The sequence below is a fragment of the Calonectris borealis genome, chromosome 11 (genome assembly GCF_964195595.1).
Source record: "Calonectris borealis chromosome 11, bCalBor7.hap1.2, whole genome shotgun sequence".
Lineage (NCBI taxonomy): Eukaryota > Metazoa > Chordata > Aves > Procellariiformes > Procellariidae > Calonectris > Calonectris borealis.
The window spans coordinates 1,552,965-1,573,225 of record NC_134322.1 but is presented as its reverse complement, the minus strand read 5'-3'; the positions used below and the strand labels follow the sequence as shown (position 1 = coordinate 1,573,225).

General features: G+C 41.1%; 1 protein-coding gene across 4 annotated transcripts; it reads left to right on the top strand.

Annotated features, from left to right (window-relative positions):
* The first annotated feature begins 139 nt into the window (after positions 1 to 139).
* KIF23 (kinesin family member 23) lies at positions 140 to 18,041 on the top strand. Of its 4 annotated transcripts, XM_075159686.1 has the most exons (24): positions 140 to 235; positions 446 to 515; positions 625 to 753; positions 2,165 to 2,270; positions 2,985 to 3,121; positions 3,794 to 3,903; positions 4,504 to 4,674; positions 5,674 to 5,715; positions 6,153 to 6,265; positions 6,416 to 6,537; positions 7,108 to 7,210; positions 7,554 to 7,633; positions 7,723 to 7,842; positions 8,376 to 8,535; positions 9,090 to 9,257; positions 9,490 to 9,647; positions 10,024 to 10,197; positions 10,889 to 11,068; positions 11,443 to 11,748; positions 13,699 to 13,929; positions 14,996 to 15,078; positions 15,359 to 15,440; positions 15,560 to 15,630; positions 17,222 to 18,041. In XM_075159686.1, the coding sequence occupies exons 1-24, from the start codon at positions 225 to 227 to the stop codon at positions 17,235 to 17,237; spliced, it is 2,943 nt and encodes a 980-aa protein (XP_075015787.1). In that variant the 5' UTR covers positions 140 to 224; the 3' UTR covers positions 17,238 to 18,041. The 4 variants fall into 4 exon arrangements, with proteins under 4 accessions (XP_075015787.1, XP_075015788.1, XP_075015789.1 ...); XM_075159687.1 differs by lacking the exon at positions 5,674 to 5,715; XM_075159688.1 differs by lacking the exon at positions 11,443 to 11,748.
* The last annotated feature ends 2,220 nt before the right edge of the window (positions 18,042 to 20,261 follow it).

The following is a 20,261-nucleotide window of genomic DNA, read 5'->3' as shown; positions in this document are numbered from 1 at the left end:
ACGCTCATAGTCCACGCCCCGGGGGTGGGCCGGGGTGGTGGACGGCGTCGCTTCGACGTAATCCGCGCGCTGCGCGGTGACGCTCGCGGGGCCGCGCGCGCTGATTGGTTAGATTTGAATCACAGCGAGCGCGCGGGCCGCCGGTCGGAGGCAGCGCGGAACCCGGGCGGCAGCGCCCGCCTCGATCGCGACACCCGGCCCCGCCCGCCGTCGCCCCCCGCGACATGAAGGCGGTGTAAGTCGCCCCCCCACCCCCTGTCCGGCCGCGGCGCAGGGGGGGGGGGGGGGGGGCGTTTGGCCGGCCCGGCGCGGCCCGGCGCTGTGGGGCAGGGGCCCCGTCTGCCCGGCCCGGCCCGGCCCGGCGCTGTGGGGCAGGGGCCCCGTCTGCCCGGCCCGGCGCTGCGGGGCAGGCGGGCCGCACCTCACGCCTCCCTCCGTCCCCCAGTAGGGCCAAGACGCCGCGGAGGCCGGCGCTGAAGAAGCCGTCCAACCCCGGCCTGAAGGATCCCGTGGGGGTGAGTGCGGGGGCGCCGGGCGGGGAGGGGGCCGCTGGGGGCTCGGCCTGCTGCCGCCCTTCGGGACTGCTCTGAGGGACGACGGCCCCGGTGTGTTCCCCTTCCCTAGGTGTACTGCAGGGTACGGCCGCTCAGCCGCCCGGATCAGGAGTGCTGCATCGAGGTGATCAACGAGACCACGGTGCAGATCCACCCGCCCGACGGCTACAGGATATTCCGCAACGGGGAGTACCGGGAGGTAACGGCCTGGGGGGCGGCAGGGGAATCCGCTCAGCCTGGGAGCGGTGCTCGGCTGAAGGGGCTGCCTTCCAGCTTGGAATTAGGGATTAAGGTTCTTTTCCCTGCTGTCGATGTTTTCCGTTAGCTTGTGATGTCTCTTGCAATGTGCAAATCAGCAGTTTGCGCTTTTAGAAAAACACATTTTCAAAACCAGAGAAGCATCTCGAGCAAAAATGCACCCTTAGCTGTCAAATATATCCTCCATATACGAAAAGGCTTCTGCAGGGTGCAGGAGGAGGGTAAAAGGAACAAAAGCAAAGCTGGCAAGTATTTAGGCTGCTTGAAGGACTTTTCCACATAGGACTAACTGAAAGAAACCAGCTCTAAGCTAAACCAGTCACAAATGAATTAATGGTTGATTTATCCCAAACTTAAGTTGGGTGAAAAAGCAATGTTTCCCTATTCATATAATGTGTATAGGGGGAAAGCTGTAGGCTATGTATACGAAGTGGTGAAAAGTTGTGAAGTGTAGAAAAGTAGGTAGCAGGTCACAAAGCGGTTCATGTTGTTACTTGATCATTACAAATGTTTCTGAGGACAGGAGGGTTTAGGTCATGCATACAGAATGAGGAGCCGGAGTACTGTAGCACTGAACATGATTTGGTAGTGAAACAGTTAACTGCAGGTTCCCAACACAGTGCTGTAACTCTAAATAAGACACGGTCATAGTGTTTCTAAGGAAAAAAAAAAGTTAGTTGGGATGTAGAATACTTTGTTTCTGATTGCAGTATGGGAAATTCTTATAGGAAGTACATAAAGTGATCTTCAAAGGCTTAAACAAAATAGGCAAAGATTAATTAGAAGTTTGGTAAACAAACCTTTGCACAAAAACTTAAAATTTGGATGTTTACATAAGTAGGTGTTTTGATTGAAAAGTGACCAGATTAATAATAAAAAAAAGATACTGAAAACCTATGACTGGAAACTGAGGATAGACTGGAAAAAGACAAAGGCTTAAAACAAAATGATTAAATGCTGGAACATCTCGACTTTGGCCATTGTGGGTGTTCCTTTGCTCAGTGCTTGCATGGTTGGAGCTCAAACAGAAATTTGAGCTTGAAGCTGTGAATTATGAGATTCTCTAGTTGCTGGGAGGTCGGGCTTTGTGATCATTCAGGTTATTTCTGGACTTAAGCTCTTGTGAAAATGAGACAGTTGCTATTGTTCATTATGCACATCTTATTCTCAGAATAGTTGCATTGGAGCAACTGCCCATGTTCAAACGCTGTATAATCCTAAAGTAGAATCTTTACCATTCTTGTAAGCTGGTGGAAAGTGGTTCCAAGGTATAAAGCAATGAAGAGTTTTGAAGCAGTGGACTTCTGGACAGGGAAGCTTAAGGTTTAGGACGGTGTACTTCTTTTCTTCAGACGCAGTATTCATTTAAAGAAGTGTTTGGCACCCTTGTTGTTCAGAAGGAGCTTTTTGACGTGGTGGCTAAGCCTCTAGTGGAAGATCTCATTCGTGGGAAAAATGGTGAGTTCTTGTTCTTTACCACTTTTCTGTATGTCTACCATGCAGGGTTTTTTTTTTTTATATTGCTATGATTTCCTATGTCTCAAGGTTTCTTAGCTTGTCTAGGTAAAAACATGTATTCCTTGTCTACAGTGAGCATAGCTCCCCTATATAACATCCTTGGAGGCTCTTTTTGCCTTTCGTTACTTCTAAACCTATTTACTTCTGTTATGATGTGCATGTTACTTGTGTCAAGGCCTAATCTTTTTGTACACCACTAACTGGAGAAGCTTTTTTTCTGCAGAAAGGGATGACTTATCCACCTGAAAAATGACTACAGAAACAAATCAATTTGTAGGGCTTGATCTCCTGGGCATGGTTTGATATCACGGTGTCGGTTCTTGAAACACCCGGCTTACATCAGACTCCTCCGTAACAGTCATAACAAATCAGCCCTCTACACCTGGGACTTAGTGGCTTCCTTCCATTTTGGCTTCCAAACGCACTCTCCCCAGAGAGGGTGATAGGTGCTGCCACTGAAGTCGCTACCGATGAGAGTTCAAATGCTAGTGATGGCCGGTTTTTGAATGGCTGGAATAGTTTACTGTTAACTGTTCAAAAGGAGTCATTGTGTTTTCCAAATACATTTGACCTGAGAAAGACGGGACGTGTGATTATAACTGAGCTTTTTTTTGGGACAGCAAGCATAGTTACATTCTTTCCTGTCCCTCCTAGGTCTCCTTTTTACATATGGTGTGACAGGCAGCGGGAAAACACACACCATGACAGGATCTCCGGGTGACGGAGGACTTCTCCCGCGGTGTTTGGATATGATCTTCAACAGCATAGGACCATTCCAGGCCAAGCGATTTGTGAGTAGTTTTGCACTGAATTTTCCGCGCTGTTGCTTGTAACGGCCTAAAAACACTAGGAAAAAAGGTTCTGTTCAAAGTGTTTCTCTCCTGTCTAATCATGTGACTGAACACTTTAAAAAGAAAACCAACCGAAAAGATCCCACCCCCTTGAGATTGAAGAGCAGAGCCGAGGAGGCAGATGTAGTAGCTAGGACGGACATTTCATGAAGATGTATGGTCTGGTCTTTATAATTGTTACGCTTCTTTAATTAACTTTTTTAAAACAATAAAAAAGGGAAGAAGACGCTTTCTGAGTTGTGGAATGAAATCCAGCCACAAGATACAAAAGCCAGAGGAAACCATATCTAAAATATAGAACATGATGTGAGGCTTTTCTTGTGGCCAAACATCTCTGGAGTTTTCGTATCTAAATATATTTGAAATAATACTGGAAGTCTTTTCCTTGGTAGCATGCTAGCTTGGAAGCTTTTATGAAATATTGTTATCTTGGAGATACCTGTTTTCTGTCAGATCTACTTCGCATTAGCTAGCAGATCGAGTGCTAGTGAGGGGCATGGTATTTTCTGGTTGCCAGACAGCTTGATCAAATAATTTGTTTTGCTGGCCACCACCTTTTCTTCTCTAGTGTTTGTCGCTATATTGTCTAAACATACTATACTCGCTGCTCAGGTTTTTAAGCTTGATGACAAGAATGGTGTGGATGTTCAGTGTGAAGTAGATGCTCTATTAGAGCGCCAGAAAAGAGATGCCATGCCTGTTCCGAAAACTCCATCTGGCAAGTAAGTAACTATTGTAACATGCAGAATGAATTTAGTGAATGTGAATGTTATTCTGAAATTGTGGTTTTAACTTACCTTGGTCTCTTTATCCTTCCCTTGAAGAAAGGAAAGAAAAAGATTAATGGAAAGCTAGTGTATTTCATGTGGTTTGAGCAATTGCATAATTAAGTATTTAGATTAGAAGACTTAGAATGAGGCAACAGGAGTCTATTTTTTTTGTACATGTTAGCTCATGAGTAAAATGCATTGACTTCTCCAAGTAGGAATACTGTGAAGTTGAACTTGGGGATATTTTGCAAAACAGTGAGATTGCTGAATGGGGGATAGAAACGTTGACTATCCAGGAATTTTGCAAGGCATTTCTTACTGCAGCTGAGTACAGCACTGTCAGATGAAAGTTTGTCTACTTAAACTTTTCAGAGTGCTTTTTTTAATCTAATGTGACTGGATGTGTTGTCATTAGTTACTAGTGTGAGCCCTTCCATACTCGAATTAATGCTATCTGTCAATAGACTTGCTTTTTAATTGTATAGTCACTGTCTGACATGTTAGCTGGCTGTGGATGCTCCGCTACAATCACTTATTGTGTGTGTTCAACAGGCGACAAATAGATCCAGAATTTGCTGATATGATCAATGTGCAAGATCACTGCAAAGTGGAAGAAGTTGATGAAGATAATGTCTACGGTGTCTTTGTCTCCTATATTGAGATCTACAACAACTACATATATGACCTCTTGGAGGAAGCTCCCTTTGATCCTATAAAACCAAAGTTAGTTTTATGAATACCGTTACTCCTACTTCAGTTATGCTTTTGCAGGAACTATAATATGTCTTGGTGGCTGTAGTCTTGGCAAGTCTGGCTTAATTCATGGAAATCACTTCAAAAATCATGTGGAAAAGGGGATGCCCAAGGAGTCCAGACAGTAGTATTTAAGTGTGCCAAGTACTGATGGTTGTCCTGTTGCTGCTAAGACTTAGCGCTCCCTTCCTCGTTATAAGATCTTAGAGGTCTTTTCCAACCTTAATGATTCTATGATAATGGGAGGTTAATAAGCAAATACTTAATTTGTTAGGTAGTGTGTTGTATCCCACTGAGATTCTAAGTCTATTCGTGCTGTTCTGCGAGTACTATTCCTAGCAGGTGACTGCACCTTGAAGAGTAAGCCATTCCATAGCTGACATTTTTCTCCTGGAAACAGTGTAGTGGGTGAAGGTTGCTATTTTGTTGTTGCTTTACAGTTAATGCAAGTTTGCATATTATTTCACTTTATGTCAGTAACTTCCATGAAAACAGAAGTGAATTGTCTCGTAAATGAAATTCTGGGTATTTTTTGGAAGGATGTGTACTTGGCTGATGTCTAAAATCGGTAAATCTTGAGACTGTCAGAAAAACAATCTGCAAATTAAACTTTGTATATATTTTTAAACTTCTAAGTCCATTAGAGAAAACCCTATGCATATCCATCGGTACATGTGTTAATTAAAGAGTTGGCTGATTTTACAAAGATTGACTAGAGCAAAACAAGCCATTGCTCTGAATCATCAAGAGCTGTCTCCAGGGTACTGATTTGAAATGAGTTTGAATATCTGTGAATGCTTTTTAAAGAAGAATAAAATTATTGGTTTAGTTTTATGCCTATGTCCGAAAATCAGCCTATGAAGAATCTTGGATTATTTCTATTTATGGAAGCTACAGTGTATTATATATAAAAAGATTTTAGGCACAAGCTGAATGACTTAATATTTTTTAACCCTGTTTTTTTGGTAGGTGGAACAATTGCAACACTCCTGTGCGAAATGGTGACTTTATGTATGTGCATAAGCATATTATTCCGAATATTGAAAACTGAAATTTTCTTTTAGTAGAAGCAGAAAATAAACTCAGACTGACTCCCTATCTCTTCTTGCTTTACTAGCGAATATAGAACGCTGTTGAAGCCATCTTGCTTCTGTATGCATGTAGAAAAACAATAGCTGCCATCCAAAACCATGATTTCCAGTAAGAATTGCAATTAAACGTAGCTTCTAAATTAAAGCAGTAGCTGAAGTGTAACTAATCTTGGCTGAATGTGTGTCCATGTACTTGTACTTCCTCTTCCATCTGCTGTATGGATAATTCACATATTCAGTCTGAATTTTGTACTTAAACAAAAGAAAATTTGCATGACACAATGTATTGTTGTACAGAAAACCCCACTCAATTTTAGTGGGGTTTTTTGTTTGTTTTATTTCCTCCCTGTCCTTAAGACCTCCACAATCCAAAATACTTCGTGAGGACCAGAATCACAACATGTATGTCACAGGATGCACAGAAGTAGAGGTGAAATCTACAGAAGAAGCTTTTGAAGTGTTTTGGAGAGGTGAGTATTAGAATATAACTTCTTAAATTCAGTACAGATGTGTAATCCTTTACACTATCACGCTGAAAACAGAATTGGCTTTGCCAGGTGGCAAGTCTCTTAAATAAAACAGGTTTTTGGAGGGATTGTTTTTGTTCTTCTTCTAAACAGGTCAAAAGAAAAGGCGTATTGCAAACACTCAGCTGAATCGAGAATCTAGTCGCTCTCACAGTGTTTTTATAATAAAGTTGGCTCAAGCACCCCTGGATGCAGATGGAGATAATGTGCTACAGGTGAATTCCGAGGCAGGCTATTAAAGGAGAACTGTGCACATGTATGCATGTATATGTAGGTTGGAAAAGATGGTGAACCTTGCAGCATGGCCTACTGAAACAGTTACCGTGTCTTGAGTGTACACATCTTGCTCGTTAGCAATTTCATTTTGAAGGAAATCAAAATTATTAAATTTCTAGTCTTTGACAGAATTAGTCTCCTTTTTGTAATGAAAGTAGAGCATTAAAATGGAGTGTGAAGCTGCTTATTCCTTTGTTCGTTGCCTCTGCTTCTTTTGAGCAAAAACTGTTAAGAATCTAAAACTTGGAAGATTTGAATGAGCGCGGTTGCTATATCTATCTTGTGGCCCAAGACAGAAAGGATCTGCTGAACTTATTCACAAAAAAAACCTAATGGTGCACAGCTTCTTGCATTGAGGGCTATAAAAACACCCTCAGACTTTATTTAAAGGTGCAACACGTAATCTTTTTAAGTGTGCGTACTGGTTTAGGTTTGGGGGGGTGGGGTGTTCCTGTTAGAAGGAGTATAGAGCTAATCATTAGCCTAACATAATTTGTTTTCTGTAATAGGAGAAAGAACAGATCACTTTAAGCCAGCTGTCTTTGGTTGATCTGGCTGGAAGTGAAAGAACTAATAGAACAAAAGCTGAAGGGAACAGGTTGCGAGAAGCAGGTATGTATCACCCTTAGACAGCCTGGTGATTTTATGTGCTACTACATGCTCATATTAGTCTTGTCTCCTAGTAGAGAAATCGTAGGAAGAATTGAAGTGTTCTGTTACGATGTTCAGTTGTCTGATTTGATGACCTTAAATCCTCCAGTTTGGAAACCAGAAGTTTTTAGTAGCACGTATTCTGTTACTTCAGTTAATTAGAGCAGTTATCTGTAACAGATATAACTTAAGTCCAGGCAATTTATTCTTAAGTAAAACTGCTAAAGAATTTGGGAATATGATACAAATGGCTGTTTACAGAGTTTTGTCTTGTGTGTTTGTTTTTTTTGTTTTGTTTTTTAAGGTAATATTAATCAGTCACTAATGACATTAAGAACATGTATTGAAGTTCTACGGGAAAACCAGATGTATGGAACAAATAAGGTATGCAACCTGTTATCTAATTATCTTTGATTTGATGCAGATCTGGTGTAATGAAAACTTACTAGATCTGTCATGTACTTTATTTTAAGATGGTCCCGTACAGAGATTCCAAACTGACTCATCTCTTCAAGAACTATTTTGATGGTGAAGGAAAAGTGCGTATGATTGTGTGCGTCAATCCTAAAGCTGAGGACTACGAGGAAAGCTTGGTAACTTCCTTGCAGATCTTACCTCATTCCCTCCTACTCTTTCTTTTCATGTTTATCACTGAATTACTGTACTTGTTTAGTAGGTGACAGGGATGATATTTTTTGTTGCTTGGACACTAGTAATCAAATATAATACTATAAGGCAAATGTGCCCTCCAAGTCTTATTTTTCCTCTTAAAAATGAGAACCGCTGCTTGCCTGTAAGATAGGAAAAGTTTCTTTTATTTACAGAAGTCCAGATACTCCACTGTATTTAGGTGCTTAATCGTACTATGACAGTATTTGCAAAAACATCAGCTATCTGCCCACTCGGTTTCATGGTTCCTTGGGGGCTGAGGCTGGGGAGGCGTTACTGGGAAGGTTTCTGGATGCTCCGCTTCAGAATCGCAAGCTATCAAGCTGGGAACTACTTGAGATTATAGCTTGATAATGTCTCCTCTGATGCTTTTATTGACCTAAGCTATCACTTTCAAACTTACATTGGCCTGCTTCTGGTTAGTTTTGTTGTTAAGCTTGCTGCTGTTCTCTTGTAGCAAGTCATGCGCTTTGCAGAAATGACCCAGGAAGTTGAAGTTGCAAGACCCGTTGATAGACCGCTCTGCGGCTTGACGCCAGGACGGCGCTTTAGGAATCAAGCCTTCCGAGAGGAACTCTCACGGAAATTGGAGATGCGGGGTGGCCCAATAAATGGAGGTAAATACTAGAATGCTAGGTGATTCCAGCACAGGTTTTTTTTCCTGTTAGGAGTTGAAGGCTATTTTAAAACAAATTATTTGATCCTTGGAAGTGCAAAAGCAACTTCACTTAACTGTTAGTTGTGAGCCTTCTCTGCAATAGGTACTGCTCTTTTCATACTGCAGTGCTACTTGTAGCATAAACCCCGTTACTGTGTAAGTCTCGAAGTAATTCTTTGTTATTGTGATGAGTTGAATTCACGGTCCCATTATCGCAGCTCCTGAAAGGAAATTGTGCTGAGGATGATACTTTGATGTTTTTGTCTGCTTAGGGCCTACTTTAGAAATCAAGAGTTCCCTGGAGGTATTATAAAGCAGTGAATTGAGAATGTTACATTTAATCTTTTCTCAACATTGTCATCTCTTCTGAAAACTTCTAGTTCTCCTTAATTATTCTAAGTTCTGTCTGCGTCATGGTACTGTGGAATGAACGATCTGTGGCTGTGCATTGTCAAATGGAATTTTTCTGTTCCGTAGCTTGCTGACAGACTTTCTTGGCTTTAAATCTTACAGAAACAGAAGAGCAATCTGTTTCAGAAATGTTTTTGCAGAACTTTCCTCCATTGCCTTCCTGTGAGCTATTGGATGTTAATGATGATCAAACACTTCCAAAGCTCATTGAAGTCCTGGAAAAACGCCATAAACTACGACAAATGTTGTCAGAGGAGTTTGCCAAAAACGGTAAGAATTTGAACATCAGTGTGGAGCTAGATTTTTTAGGGCCCTTATTACTACTCAAGGCATCTCTTCTGTACCAACAGGAAATAAGTTTCTTGTCTAGACTGATAATTTAAAAAACCTTTTTTAAGGTAGTGAAATAGTTGGTAGCATTAAACTGGTAGGAGAAAAACAGAACTGCTTTTGATATTATGGAGATACAGCGAGAAGGTAAAATATATCGATTCTCTTGCAGTGCTTGCATTTAAAACAATGCTGCAAGAATTTGACTCCAGTGTTGTATCCAAGGAAAATTATATTCAGGGAAAACTGTCTGAAAAAGAGAAAACAATAGCAGGACAGAAAATGGAGTTAGAACGCCTGGAGAAGAAAATTAAAACTTTGGAATACAAGGTCAGTTTTTTCATTGTCTAAAGCTAAGCACAAAGTGCATTTTCTATGTATCATTTGGAAAACTTCTTGACAAGAAGTTGCTTGCAAGATGGTTATTAGAAACAAGATTAGAAGTATTTTGTGGGGAACTTTTCTGAACACTTCTAGCTTTTTGGTTTTCTTATGAGGTGAGGCTTTTCTTAATACATTAAGATGGGCAACTTCCTTGTAAGTTGTAAAATCTCTGAAACTTTTTGGAATGTGGACTGTTTGGGTATATTTGTACAACAGCTAATATATTCTAGTATATGTTAACAGTCAAATAGAACTAGCAATTCTGGGCTTAGATTGTTGCGCTTCTAAGAAGCATAGCCAAGTCTTTCCTCTCTTCCTCCAGATTGAGATTTTAGAGAAAACCGCAACAATTTATGAAGAAGACAAGCGTAATCTTCAGCAAGAACTAGAAAGCAAGAGCCAGAAATTGCAACGTCAGGCTTCTGACAAGCGTAGGTTGGAGGCACGATTGCAAGGCATGGTGGCAGAAACAACCATGAAGTGGGAGAAGGAGTGTGTAAGTACACTGGAGCGGGGTGGCTTGTTTTTGTTTTGTTTGTGTTTGGTTTTTTTTTTATACATAGTAGTAGCATTAAGAATGGAGATGTGTTTGGCTTTTAATTATGGACTTGAACAGACATTTTGAACTTAAATTTTATAAATGTAGCGTGGTACAATAAATTCCTCAAGGACTTGTGATGCAGCTAGAGCAGCTCTCTTAAGCACTGTGTCACTTCATTTCGATATCTAGAATTTGTTCTTTTGGGTTTGTGGTGCTCTAACTAAGGAGTGGTTCTCTTGTTCTGTCAGTTGCCAGTAGAAGTCTAATGTCAGGATTTCCCCTTTTTCGTCATGTAAACTCTTGCTCAGATATACACTTGACAAGCAATAAGGAAAGAAAATCTGGAGGATTAATTTTTACCACTGGAGGACTGTTTACTACTTCAGGATCGTTGTTAACGCTATAGTTAGACGTGCTCCCGTTTGTCATAATTTAGGAAGCAAAATATTTACGGCATTAAACACGGTACTGTTTTATAATCTGGAAAGTCTTTCCTTAACTTAAATATGTCATTATTTCCAATAGCTTGTATCTCAGTGGGGAAGACTTCATTCCATGTGGAATATGCAATTCCCTTCAAACTTTCAGACAATTACTTGTGCTTTCTTGTAAGGTCCTTCATGCTTTTCCTCACTTGTCTCTGTAGGAGCGTCGCGTAGCAGCAAAGCAGCTGGAAATGCAGAACAAACTTTGGGTCAAAGATGAAAAACTGAAGCAACTGAAGGCCATTGTTACTGAACCAAAAAATGAAAAGCCAGAGAGGCCTTCGCGGGAGAGAGATAGAGAGAAGCCTGTTCAGAGATCAGTGTCTCCTTCACCAGCACCTGTAAGTTGTCTTTAAAAGGCTTCTTGATGTAGGGAAAAGCATATTTAAAAGAGTGAACTAAAGTGCAGGCCAGTTCTCGTTAGCGGCTACAAAATAGTCCCCAAGCACAGAATTTGGATAACGTAAACTTGCTTTGAATTCTTCATCTCCTGTTGTATTTATCAGTGCTCTTCATTTGTGCTCCTACCTTCTCATGCTACTAGTGTTGGAAGAATACCTGATTCTTAATACTGTCACTGCAACACAACACCTATCCAAAACCATAAGCTTGAATAGCTGAATTTTCACTCTGCATATTGTCAGTATTCATTGTTTTATTGCTTTGTAAGTTGACAGTTCTGTATGTTCACTAACTTCTTTCCCATTCTCTCTAGCCTTCTAGTAACTGTATTACTCAAGTCCCTAACAGCCAGCGGCTCGTGAGCAACCCGCAGGTGCACAGACGTTCTAATTCTTGTAGCAGCATTTCTGTGGCATCCTGTGTTATGGAATGGGAGCAGAAAACCCCTTCGCACAAGCATACCAGTGGCACTTCTAATGCAAGGAGTAGACAACAAGAACCAGAACAAAGTAGAGACTATAACACCTCAGACAGAAGGCGAGGGGTGTGCTGGACTGGAGTCATTGAGGTTCCCAGGCGTAGAGATGAGCTAGAAATAGAAGAGGACCAATGCTGCAGGGTTAGTGCTGCTCCTGTCAAAAGCTAAACGTAGTGTTGCTTAGTCTGGCTTAAAAGCTCATAATAACTGCTCTCTTACACTGAGAACACCTAACACAGATTGGAGTTTTCCCCTAAATGTATTTCTCATAGAACAGTACTGTTTCCGAGTTGAGTCTCACTACTCATTCTATTTGACTTCTTAACTTGACGTTTAAAAAGTCCTTAAAAGCAGTGTGTGTATTTCTTGCTAGCGCATAGATAGCTCTTGTAAGGAACTCCTAACTAGCTAGACCTTTTCTCTAGATGTGAATGTCCTTGTGTTTTAACTTGTGTCTGTCTCCTCAAATCTATCTTGTAGCCTGCAATTTACCATAGTCTGTTTGGGCAGCTTAAAAGGTGGTCTTATGAGCCATATCTGCAAATGTCTACTGGAAATAGTGCTTGGACAAACATCTCACTGTGTGACTGTTAACTTTAACTCTCTTAGAATAGTCTCCCTAATTTTCACATCTGCGTTAAAACTGGGGACTTTGCTTACAGGTGGGAGCCTTTCCCCCCCCCCTCATTAAACTGATGCGCGCAAATATTTGTATCAGTGGTGTCTCTGTCACGTTATAGCACTGTCGCAGTGGCTCAGGTAAATGGAAGAGAATTGTACAACCCCTCTCTCAAGAGAGAGCTTCTCGAGAGGAGGAAAGTTTATCATGGTATGATTCCTTTTCGATAGTGTTCTCAAAATTTCTGTTACTTGCTGTCTCTTTGAAGTCAGGGACATGCTTTTAAGCAAATGCTATTCCAATTAACTAATACACGAACCACTGTCAGCAGAGTAAGTGATGTGCTCTCTGCTGCAGTAAAATGTGACCAGTAGTAGTGTATCCTCTCCTTGGAACATAACTTCTAAGGCACCTTGGCAGAATTGTTTCAAAAAACCATCAATGGAAATAAGTACTTGCCCACTAAAAGGGAGGAAAAAAAGTATTGACATTCTTTCTTTTCTTTTTTTTTATTTTAATGGAAGATTTTTGCTGAAAGCCACACTTCCCTATACACGTTTAATTTTTAAGAGCTGCTTTAGACTTGTGAGGAGTTTTCTGTAAAGGGTACAGCCAATCTCATGTCTATTGGTCAAAGAAATCCTAACTGATGCTCATCATCTGAAAACACAGGGGATACAATTTGCATTCATAGGTTTGGGTTATGTAACCTCACCATGATTCAAAGGTCTCTAAAATTAATGTGTAAATGGAACAGGGAGAGTGTGCAAATACTCTTTCAAAAGCCCATTCAAAGATCTTGAAGGCACTCGGGTTTTTAAACAAGTTTCCAGATTTTTTTCTGATTTCCCTGAGCAACTGACAATAATTTTCATAAAATAAAAATATATGAACTTCAATCACTTCTCATGGGTTTCCAACAGCTGAGTTCAGAAGTGATAGCACTAGGACAGGGGACACTTCCTCTGCTCTGTTTACTCAGAAGTGTTATGAGATCTTGCATCCTTTAGAGATGTTGGAAATCCATACTCGGTCTGCTTGCTTTGCTACCTCAAAAATACATTTTGATCCATGAATGCATCCATGGAAACATAAATGTCTCTCTTCTGGTTGGTTAATATGTTCATAGCAATCAATCTGTTTTGATTTGGAAACTTGGGAGGAGCGTTACCAAACATAAAGATGTCCTCCTTGAGGAAACTTTACTAGGTATGGAATGCAACAGATTGGATAACACTTAGCTAAAACTCACAAAGTAGGAATTGGCACAGAAATAATCCGTTCATAATTTTATGCAAGGCTCTTGGTAATGGTGCCTTTCAGGATGCACTCCGAAAGCGCTTTAGGAACAAAGCTTTGATCTTCATGCAAACACATCTTAACCAGACCTGCAAAGTTCACTTCTGCTAATGATATCCTCTGAGAGATTTACTGTGTGCTGATTTCTCCTGATTCTCTTCCACTCTGATCAGAATGCACCTCCAGTTCGTCTCAGACACAGACGATCGCGCTCAGCTGGGGAGAGATGGGTAGATCATAAGCCACCTTCTAATCTGCCCACTGAAACAGTCATGCAGCCGCATGTCCCTCATGCCATCACAGTAGCGGCTGCAAGTGAAAAGGCACTAGCTAAGTGTGACAAGTATATGCTGACGCACCAGGAGCTAGCCTCTGATGGGGAGATTGAAACAAAACTAATTAAGGTAAAGCAAACACCTTCGTCGTAAACTTGTGATAACCCTTTCAAAACCTATTTCTGGCAATGTATTTGTGCTACAGGTTTACTGGCTTGCGATAGGGTACGTTTGACTCAGTCTGCTAAGGGATTCGATTTGAAAGTTTTGTGCAGTTGGATTCAAGGGAGCTTTTAGAGTCTGAAAATACTTTTCTTGAACTTTGTCATTACTTCATAGGAACCATTACAAGCTTGGTTATCTCAGTCATCATTTTCCCTGAAAGTAATCAATTTTTTTTTCCTCTAGTAAAATGCAATAATCCATTTGTAGTGAAAGTTTCTTAGACTTGTGGCTGCAGCTAATCTTGTGGAGTTGGTGTTGTTGGAGTGATGTTATTTGATTTCCGCTAGCGGTATGAGTAAGCTTGCTGCAGTGATGGATGCTCAAACGCTCCAGGACATAATTTCTAGTAGTCAACTGACAAACAAATTGGTGAGACAGCCTAGGCTTTGAACGCTTGCAATGTTTGTTCCCCAAATGCTGACTGTACTTACCTAAGGCAAATTGAGAGCTCTTTGTAATTTGTAGCAAGAAGCTTTTGGTTCATTTTTCCTACAGTCACGGGCTTTCCAATATTGTCTTTTTTCTTTTTGTTTTTGAGTTTTGAAAAAGCTCTCGCTCCTGTAAGGTAACCTTGTAGGTTCCAGCGATGTTTTCAGAAGCAAAGTCTTGCATAGCTGGCAACATACCTGTCCATGCTGTGGAATGGAACTATTGAAACTAAACCTATGACATGATTTCTGTAGTATCACTTAGTCATCATTACCATACAGAAATCTTTGTCATTGTAGTGACTGCTCTATGGGTATCTTGTATGAGCATCAGGGTAGATGGTGTTCCCTCTTTATTGTCCTGTGTATAATAAGAGAAGATATATAATGGAGGAGAGTGTATTTGTGCACATATGCTTGCTGGCTACTAACCTGCAAGGAAATAACGTCTGTAAGCTCTCTAAGTTTTCTTGTGAAAACTGGCACTGTAGTTATCATACTGACCTAGTGACTGTACCTTGTTAACTGCTTTTGGTTTCCAGGGTGATGTTTTCAAAACCAGGGGTGGTGGACAGGCTGTGCAGTTCACAGAGATAGAGACTCTGAAGCAAGAATCTCCAACTGGGTGAGTTGTCTTAATTTTAGGTTCTGACACTGTTGGCGATATGTAACTCCAATAGTAGCCAATTCTGGTCCAAATGATTGAACAAAACGTTGTTGCATCTAACTTGAAATCATGTAAAAGTAACTTGGAGAGGCTTATAGACACTGTAGCTGCTTTTCAGGCTGGTCAGCTGCTGAGAGCAAAGTGTTTATTTAGAAAGTATAAAATGTATTTTCTTGTGTATGAGAATCTGCCAAAATACATGACGCTTGTAACTTTTTTCCACATACTCCTCTTTCAGTCGAAAGCGAAGATCATCACCTTCCAATCCTGACCCACCCGAGGATGCTGCAGACTCTGAGTGGACTGATGTAGAAACGAGAGTAAGCTTATAAATGAAGGAGGGGGGGCGTCTCATGCTTGATCTGGATGAGAATTTGGGGTAATGCCGATAGCTGGGTGGGGGGTTAGCAATAGAGAGTGATTTTCTGTGTCTTCTCAGTGTTCTGTGGCAGTGGAGATGAGGGCAGGATCAGCTCTTGGACCTGGGTATCAGCATCATGCTCAGCCCAAGTAAGTGCATCTCTCCTTTGTAGCTGGGTATTGCATTCTCTTTCCTGATAACATCTAAAGTGAAACTCGTTGTTTTCCCCCTTGAACTTTTTTTTTCCACCTTGACCTTGCTGCCCTTCCCCCTTCAGGTTTGAGGCACATACCTCCTTAATACTGCAGGATAAGCAGGCTTATTCGGTATTGGAAACTGGTGACAGGATAGATCTGTAGGATACACTAAGCAGAATTATTAACTTGTCTTCTGGGTGAAACTCTGGCATTCAGTCAGTGAGCAGAATGTCAAGTTTGATCTTGTGCTATCTTGACGGTAAAAAGCTGGGAACTGTAGGATGCCTGGCAGGTCCAGAGTGGAGTAGGGTTGGGGATGGCAGTGACAAAGTACTAAGCTGTATCTCTCTTCTGTCCCCCTAACCTTTATCAGATGCTGATGTAGTAAAGAATACTCATTTTTGTATCGTTAGATAAATTTAAATTAAAACAAGGTTACAGTTTCAGTATGGCATAGGGAGGAGGGAACTGAGGCTCCTGTAGGATATACCTAATGGTATACTTGAACATAGCTAATATTCCAGCTGCTACCTGCTGTGTAATTGTCAAGGCACCTACTAAGGAAGCATGGGCTCTAGTCACGCTAGAAGAAACTTTCCTCTTTTTCAAATGCATAGATAACAGTCTGAATTCTTCAGTGCTGTCTTACCATTCTTTAACGTGGTGGGATCTGTGGCGGTTGCACACATAAATGCAAGCTTACCGAGTCATAAGTCCCGATTTCTAGCAAAACATCCGAATGATCCTGCAGTTTGTAAGGCTAGTGCCCAACATTTGAGCCCCACATCTAACGAAACACTTCACTGACAAAAGAAATGCTTCAGGTAAGATAGTTTTGTTAAACTAGATGTTGCAGAACAGAATTCAATATCCAGATTTGGCCTCTTGCAGATAGGTGCTGGCAGTGCTGTGGAAGTCACCTATTCAGCTCAGGGGAAGAAAATTTACAGTTTTACAAGACATGTTTACAGGCAGGAGAGAGGGCTGGAGAGGTAAAGAGGTTTCTATGAAGCCAAAATGAACTAAACTTACTGCATTTGGAATCCAAAAAGTTTAGAACTATGGTGGAAGGGTATTTTGAAGAGTATCTGAAATCAGTCATCCCTCTTTCAGGTAAGGTGACAAATATGGCGTTTCATCATCTTAGCATATACTTTATTACATCTCTTATTGGAAACTGGGACCTGCTCAAGGTGGCCACTGCTACTTGCAGCCTTGTTACAGCCTTGTAATATTGTAGTAAATCCTTTAGCTTGCCTGTGTGTTGAGTTGGAGCTTGTATTTATTTTAACTTATTAAACAATTTAAATAAAACTTCGTTTTATGCTCATGGCTGTCTAAAAAAGAAAGCCAAATACAAGTGTTTCTTGATAAATAAGCTCTTTAGTTTTCTTGTGTTAATTGTTGCATTTCTTGGCATGGGAGGTATGTGAGATTTATGTGTACAGCAGAATAAGTAAATAGGCTATTGACTACTGTTAAGGAAAACTGCTGCTCTGCAAAATTTGAAAGTTGTTTATGGCTTTTTTCTTTCCTTTTTTAGGCGAAGAAAGCCATGAACTTAACGTGCTACTGCGTTGGAATCTTCTTGATTTTATCAGACTGATGTAGTATCTACTGCCAGTGATAAACTTGATAAAAACTGCTTTGTTATCACTACAGGCTTATATTTTTATAATGCCCTGTGCTAGGCAATGGTTAAATGGGAGATACTTCTTGCGATCCCAAAGAAGCATGTGTGTGGGTGTGTATATTTTCAGTAGATGTAGAGGGTTCTGCCATTGTGTCCTTTGGACTTCTGAAGAACACCTTCTGTCTCGTGTGTATGAAACCCTTGTTATTAAGTTGTATCTTTATAGACTAACGACACAAGGCTTTTGCCTTGCATATTTTTTCAGCTTTTTCTTTTTATAGTGCAAAATACATCTATTCTGGTCACTATCCCTTCCTTGTCAGGTCCTCTGTTTTGAAGAGGCATAAATGCTGCTATTTATTTAGATGCAGTAACGCACTTTAAGAGTGTTTCTATGCCATTTCATATTTTATTATAACTAGCAACAGCTTGGTAATAAGGATTTCTTCTTGGAAGAATTATCTTTGATTATTTAATATGCAAATCAGCTTGTGAAAACATTTCAATCTTCAAACCTTCATAGTAACGAAGCAAGAATACTGATATGATGAGTAATGGTGACTTGACATCAGTCCTACTTTATTTTGTAGTGCAAGTAAATAATTAAATGTTTTACATCTGTAGATATGGGGTAAAGGGTAATTTGCTCACAGATATGGTGAGAGCTTTATATGTGTGGCTCTGCAAACATGTTAAAATAAATACTTTTATTGAATGGCTCTTACAAACCATGTTCTTGTTACTTAGGGGTATGGTAAGCTACAGAAACTAAGGTAAGCACCACAACATCTCGACTGTTCTTGTGCAAAGAGCTGTGAATGAATGCACCTTTTGGGATACTTCTGAAACTAAGGAATTTGCTTGGATCCCAAGATATGTTTTGGACAACCTTATCTTCATGTCTGCAAATTGCTTTCAAGGGCAATTGGTTCCATTTTGAGTGAGTGACTGCCTCGTTAAAAGATGTTGAAGCTTTGAGCTTTTTCCAGCATAAGAAAAAGCTTTTCTTACTAAGAAGTTTAAAAAACATTTTTTATAAAGCCTAAGGGACTTAAAAATTTTTTTAAGGAGAAAAGTGACAAATATGAGTGCCTGTTCGTAGCTGGTGTAAACAAATTTATTTTCAGGTGGTCCATGGAAAGGCTTATATTCTAAAGAAACACCATCTTTTCCACAGGTCTCGTAGCCCCCAGCTGGAGCAGAAGGCTGTACAGCAGCAGTAATGGCTAGCGCTAACACTGTGGTAGTCTTAGCGTTCACCTGGCTAAGAGTAGGCTTGATCGTAATCACTCTGAGAAAGAATAATAATGTTCTGCCTCATGCTATTGTCTTGAGCAGGCAGTGCTGCTTAACGGTTTCAGAGGCTTCCCGTGTGGCCTATGAAACAAGAAGTCCTGGTTCAAAAAGCTACAAGCAGAGATAGATAGCTCTGTGTGCAGGCATGCATTTGTTAAATGTGTGTTCAGGAGGCTGCTTGAAGTTGCTTTTATTTACTGCCTGACTAGTTAAGTGCAATGTCTTAGAATATAGCTATAGAATATAAGCGGCAAACAGAAGAGAAACCAACGAGGGGAAAATCCAGCCTGAAGAAATGCGTGGGTTTGTCTGAGGGGCTTCTGTGAACCTGAGCTCGACAGGCAAATCCCATGCTGTCTGGTGATGGAGGTGGGAAGCAGCACTGCTGTAGCTGCATGGTGAGCTAATGCCACTAGATGGTGTGAAATAACCATCAGGGGCTGGTGGCTGGATCCCTCCCCCTCTGCCCTGCCTGGAGGAAGGCTTTGCCCTGGGCGTGGGGCAGGGAATTCCTCCTTTCCACGCTGCGGAGTCTTGGGATACCCCTAAGCTGTGCAGTGGGTTCCCTGCTGCCACCCATCTTCCTGCCTTGGCTGCTACCCTGTGGGAGGATAGGGATAGGAAGGGCAGCTAGCAGAAATAACGATGAAAGAAACTTATTTCTGGCATTTAAGTTAACTCCTTCACATGCACTAAAATAATTAATCTACTATTAATGATGAGCAAGCTGTCAAACACATTATCTCTTTGATTTGGATTCAATCATCCTGTCATCAGCGTAAGACATATTGAAAGTGTTACTGGGGAAACCTGGGAGGGAGACATGAGAAACTGATATTCAGAACTTTGTAAAGGAAGATATTTAGCTACAGAATGTGGCTTCATTTGTGTTGCTTCAAAAACGATGTGAAAGGCGTTCTCAATTAGCTCTCAAAATGCTTGGTTTTTATATCAAAATGGATGTTTTTATATCCACCATCCTGGTGGAAAAGGATGCATGGCCAAAGTGTTTATTTCTCAATCCTTGCCGAGTTCTGTATTTTGATGCATAATGTTTTGCAAAAGCTTTGCTCAGGAATTTCTTGTTTTGAAGGAGAAAGCTGTTAAGTACAAAGAAAATAGTTGCTGCAGCCACTTTGTCCTATTATAAAGGTTAATCAAAAGCGCAAATGTAAGACCTTGCTAAGGAGGACATCTGTCCTTGCCAGTGCTGTGAGGAAGGTGGCAGCATGGTAACAACTTGTCTCGAGCCTGTGACTTGTTCTTCATGTGCCTCAACTGCCCTTGAGGTCTATTGCTGAGCTAATTGTGCTGCCTTGTGCCTCAGAGCAGAATTTAAGGGTAGCGTGAAGGCTGGCCTGCTCTTCCTGGCTTGAAGTCTTGACTAGTCATCAGCCCTGTGCAGCCAACAAAACCATACTGCACCTCCCTCCTATCTTAATTAGTTACATCTTTAATTACTCAAATGCTATTATTACCTCTTGTGATGGGCACCATAGATAACTTTAAAGACTGGAACCTAATGAGTGAGAACGAGCTTTGCGAGCTGTTCCGGGTTCATGTTTGGAAAGAAACAGAACTTGGCTGAGGACTCGGGCTCATCTCATGAAGCCTGCTAGCTTGGGGGAGGAGAAGACACGGGGACTCCTGGGGC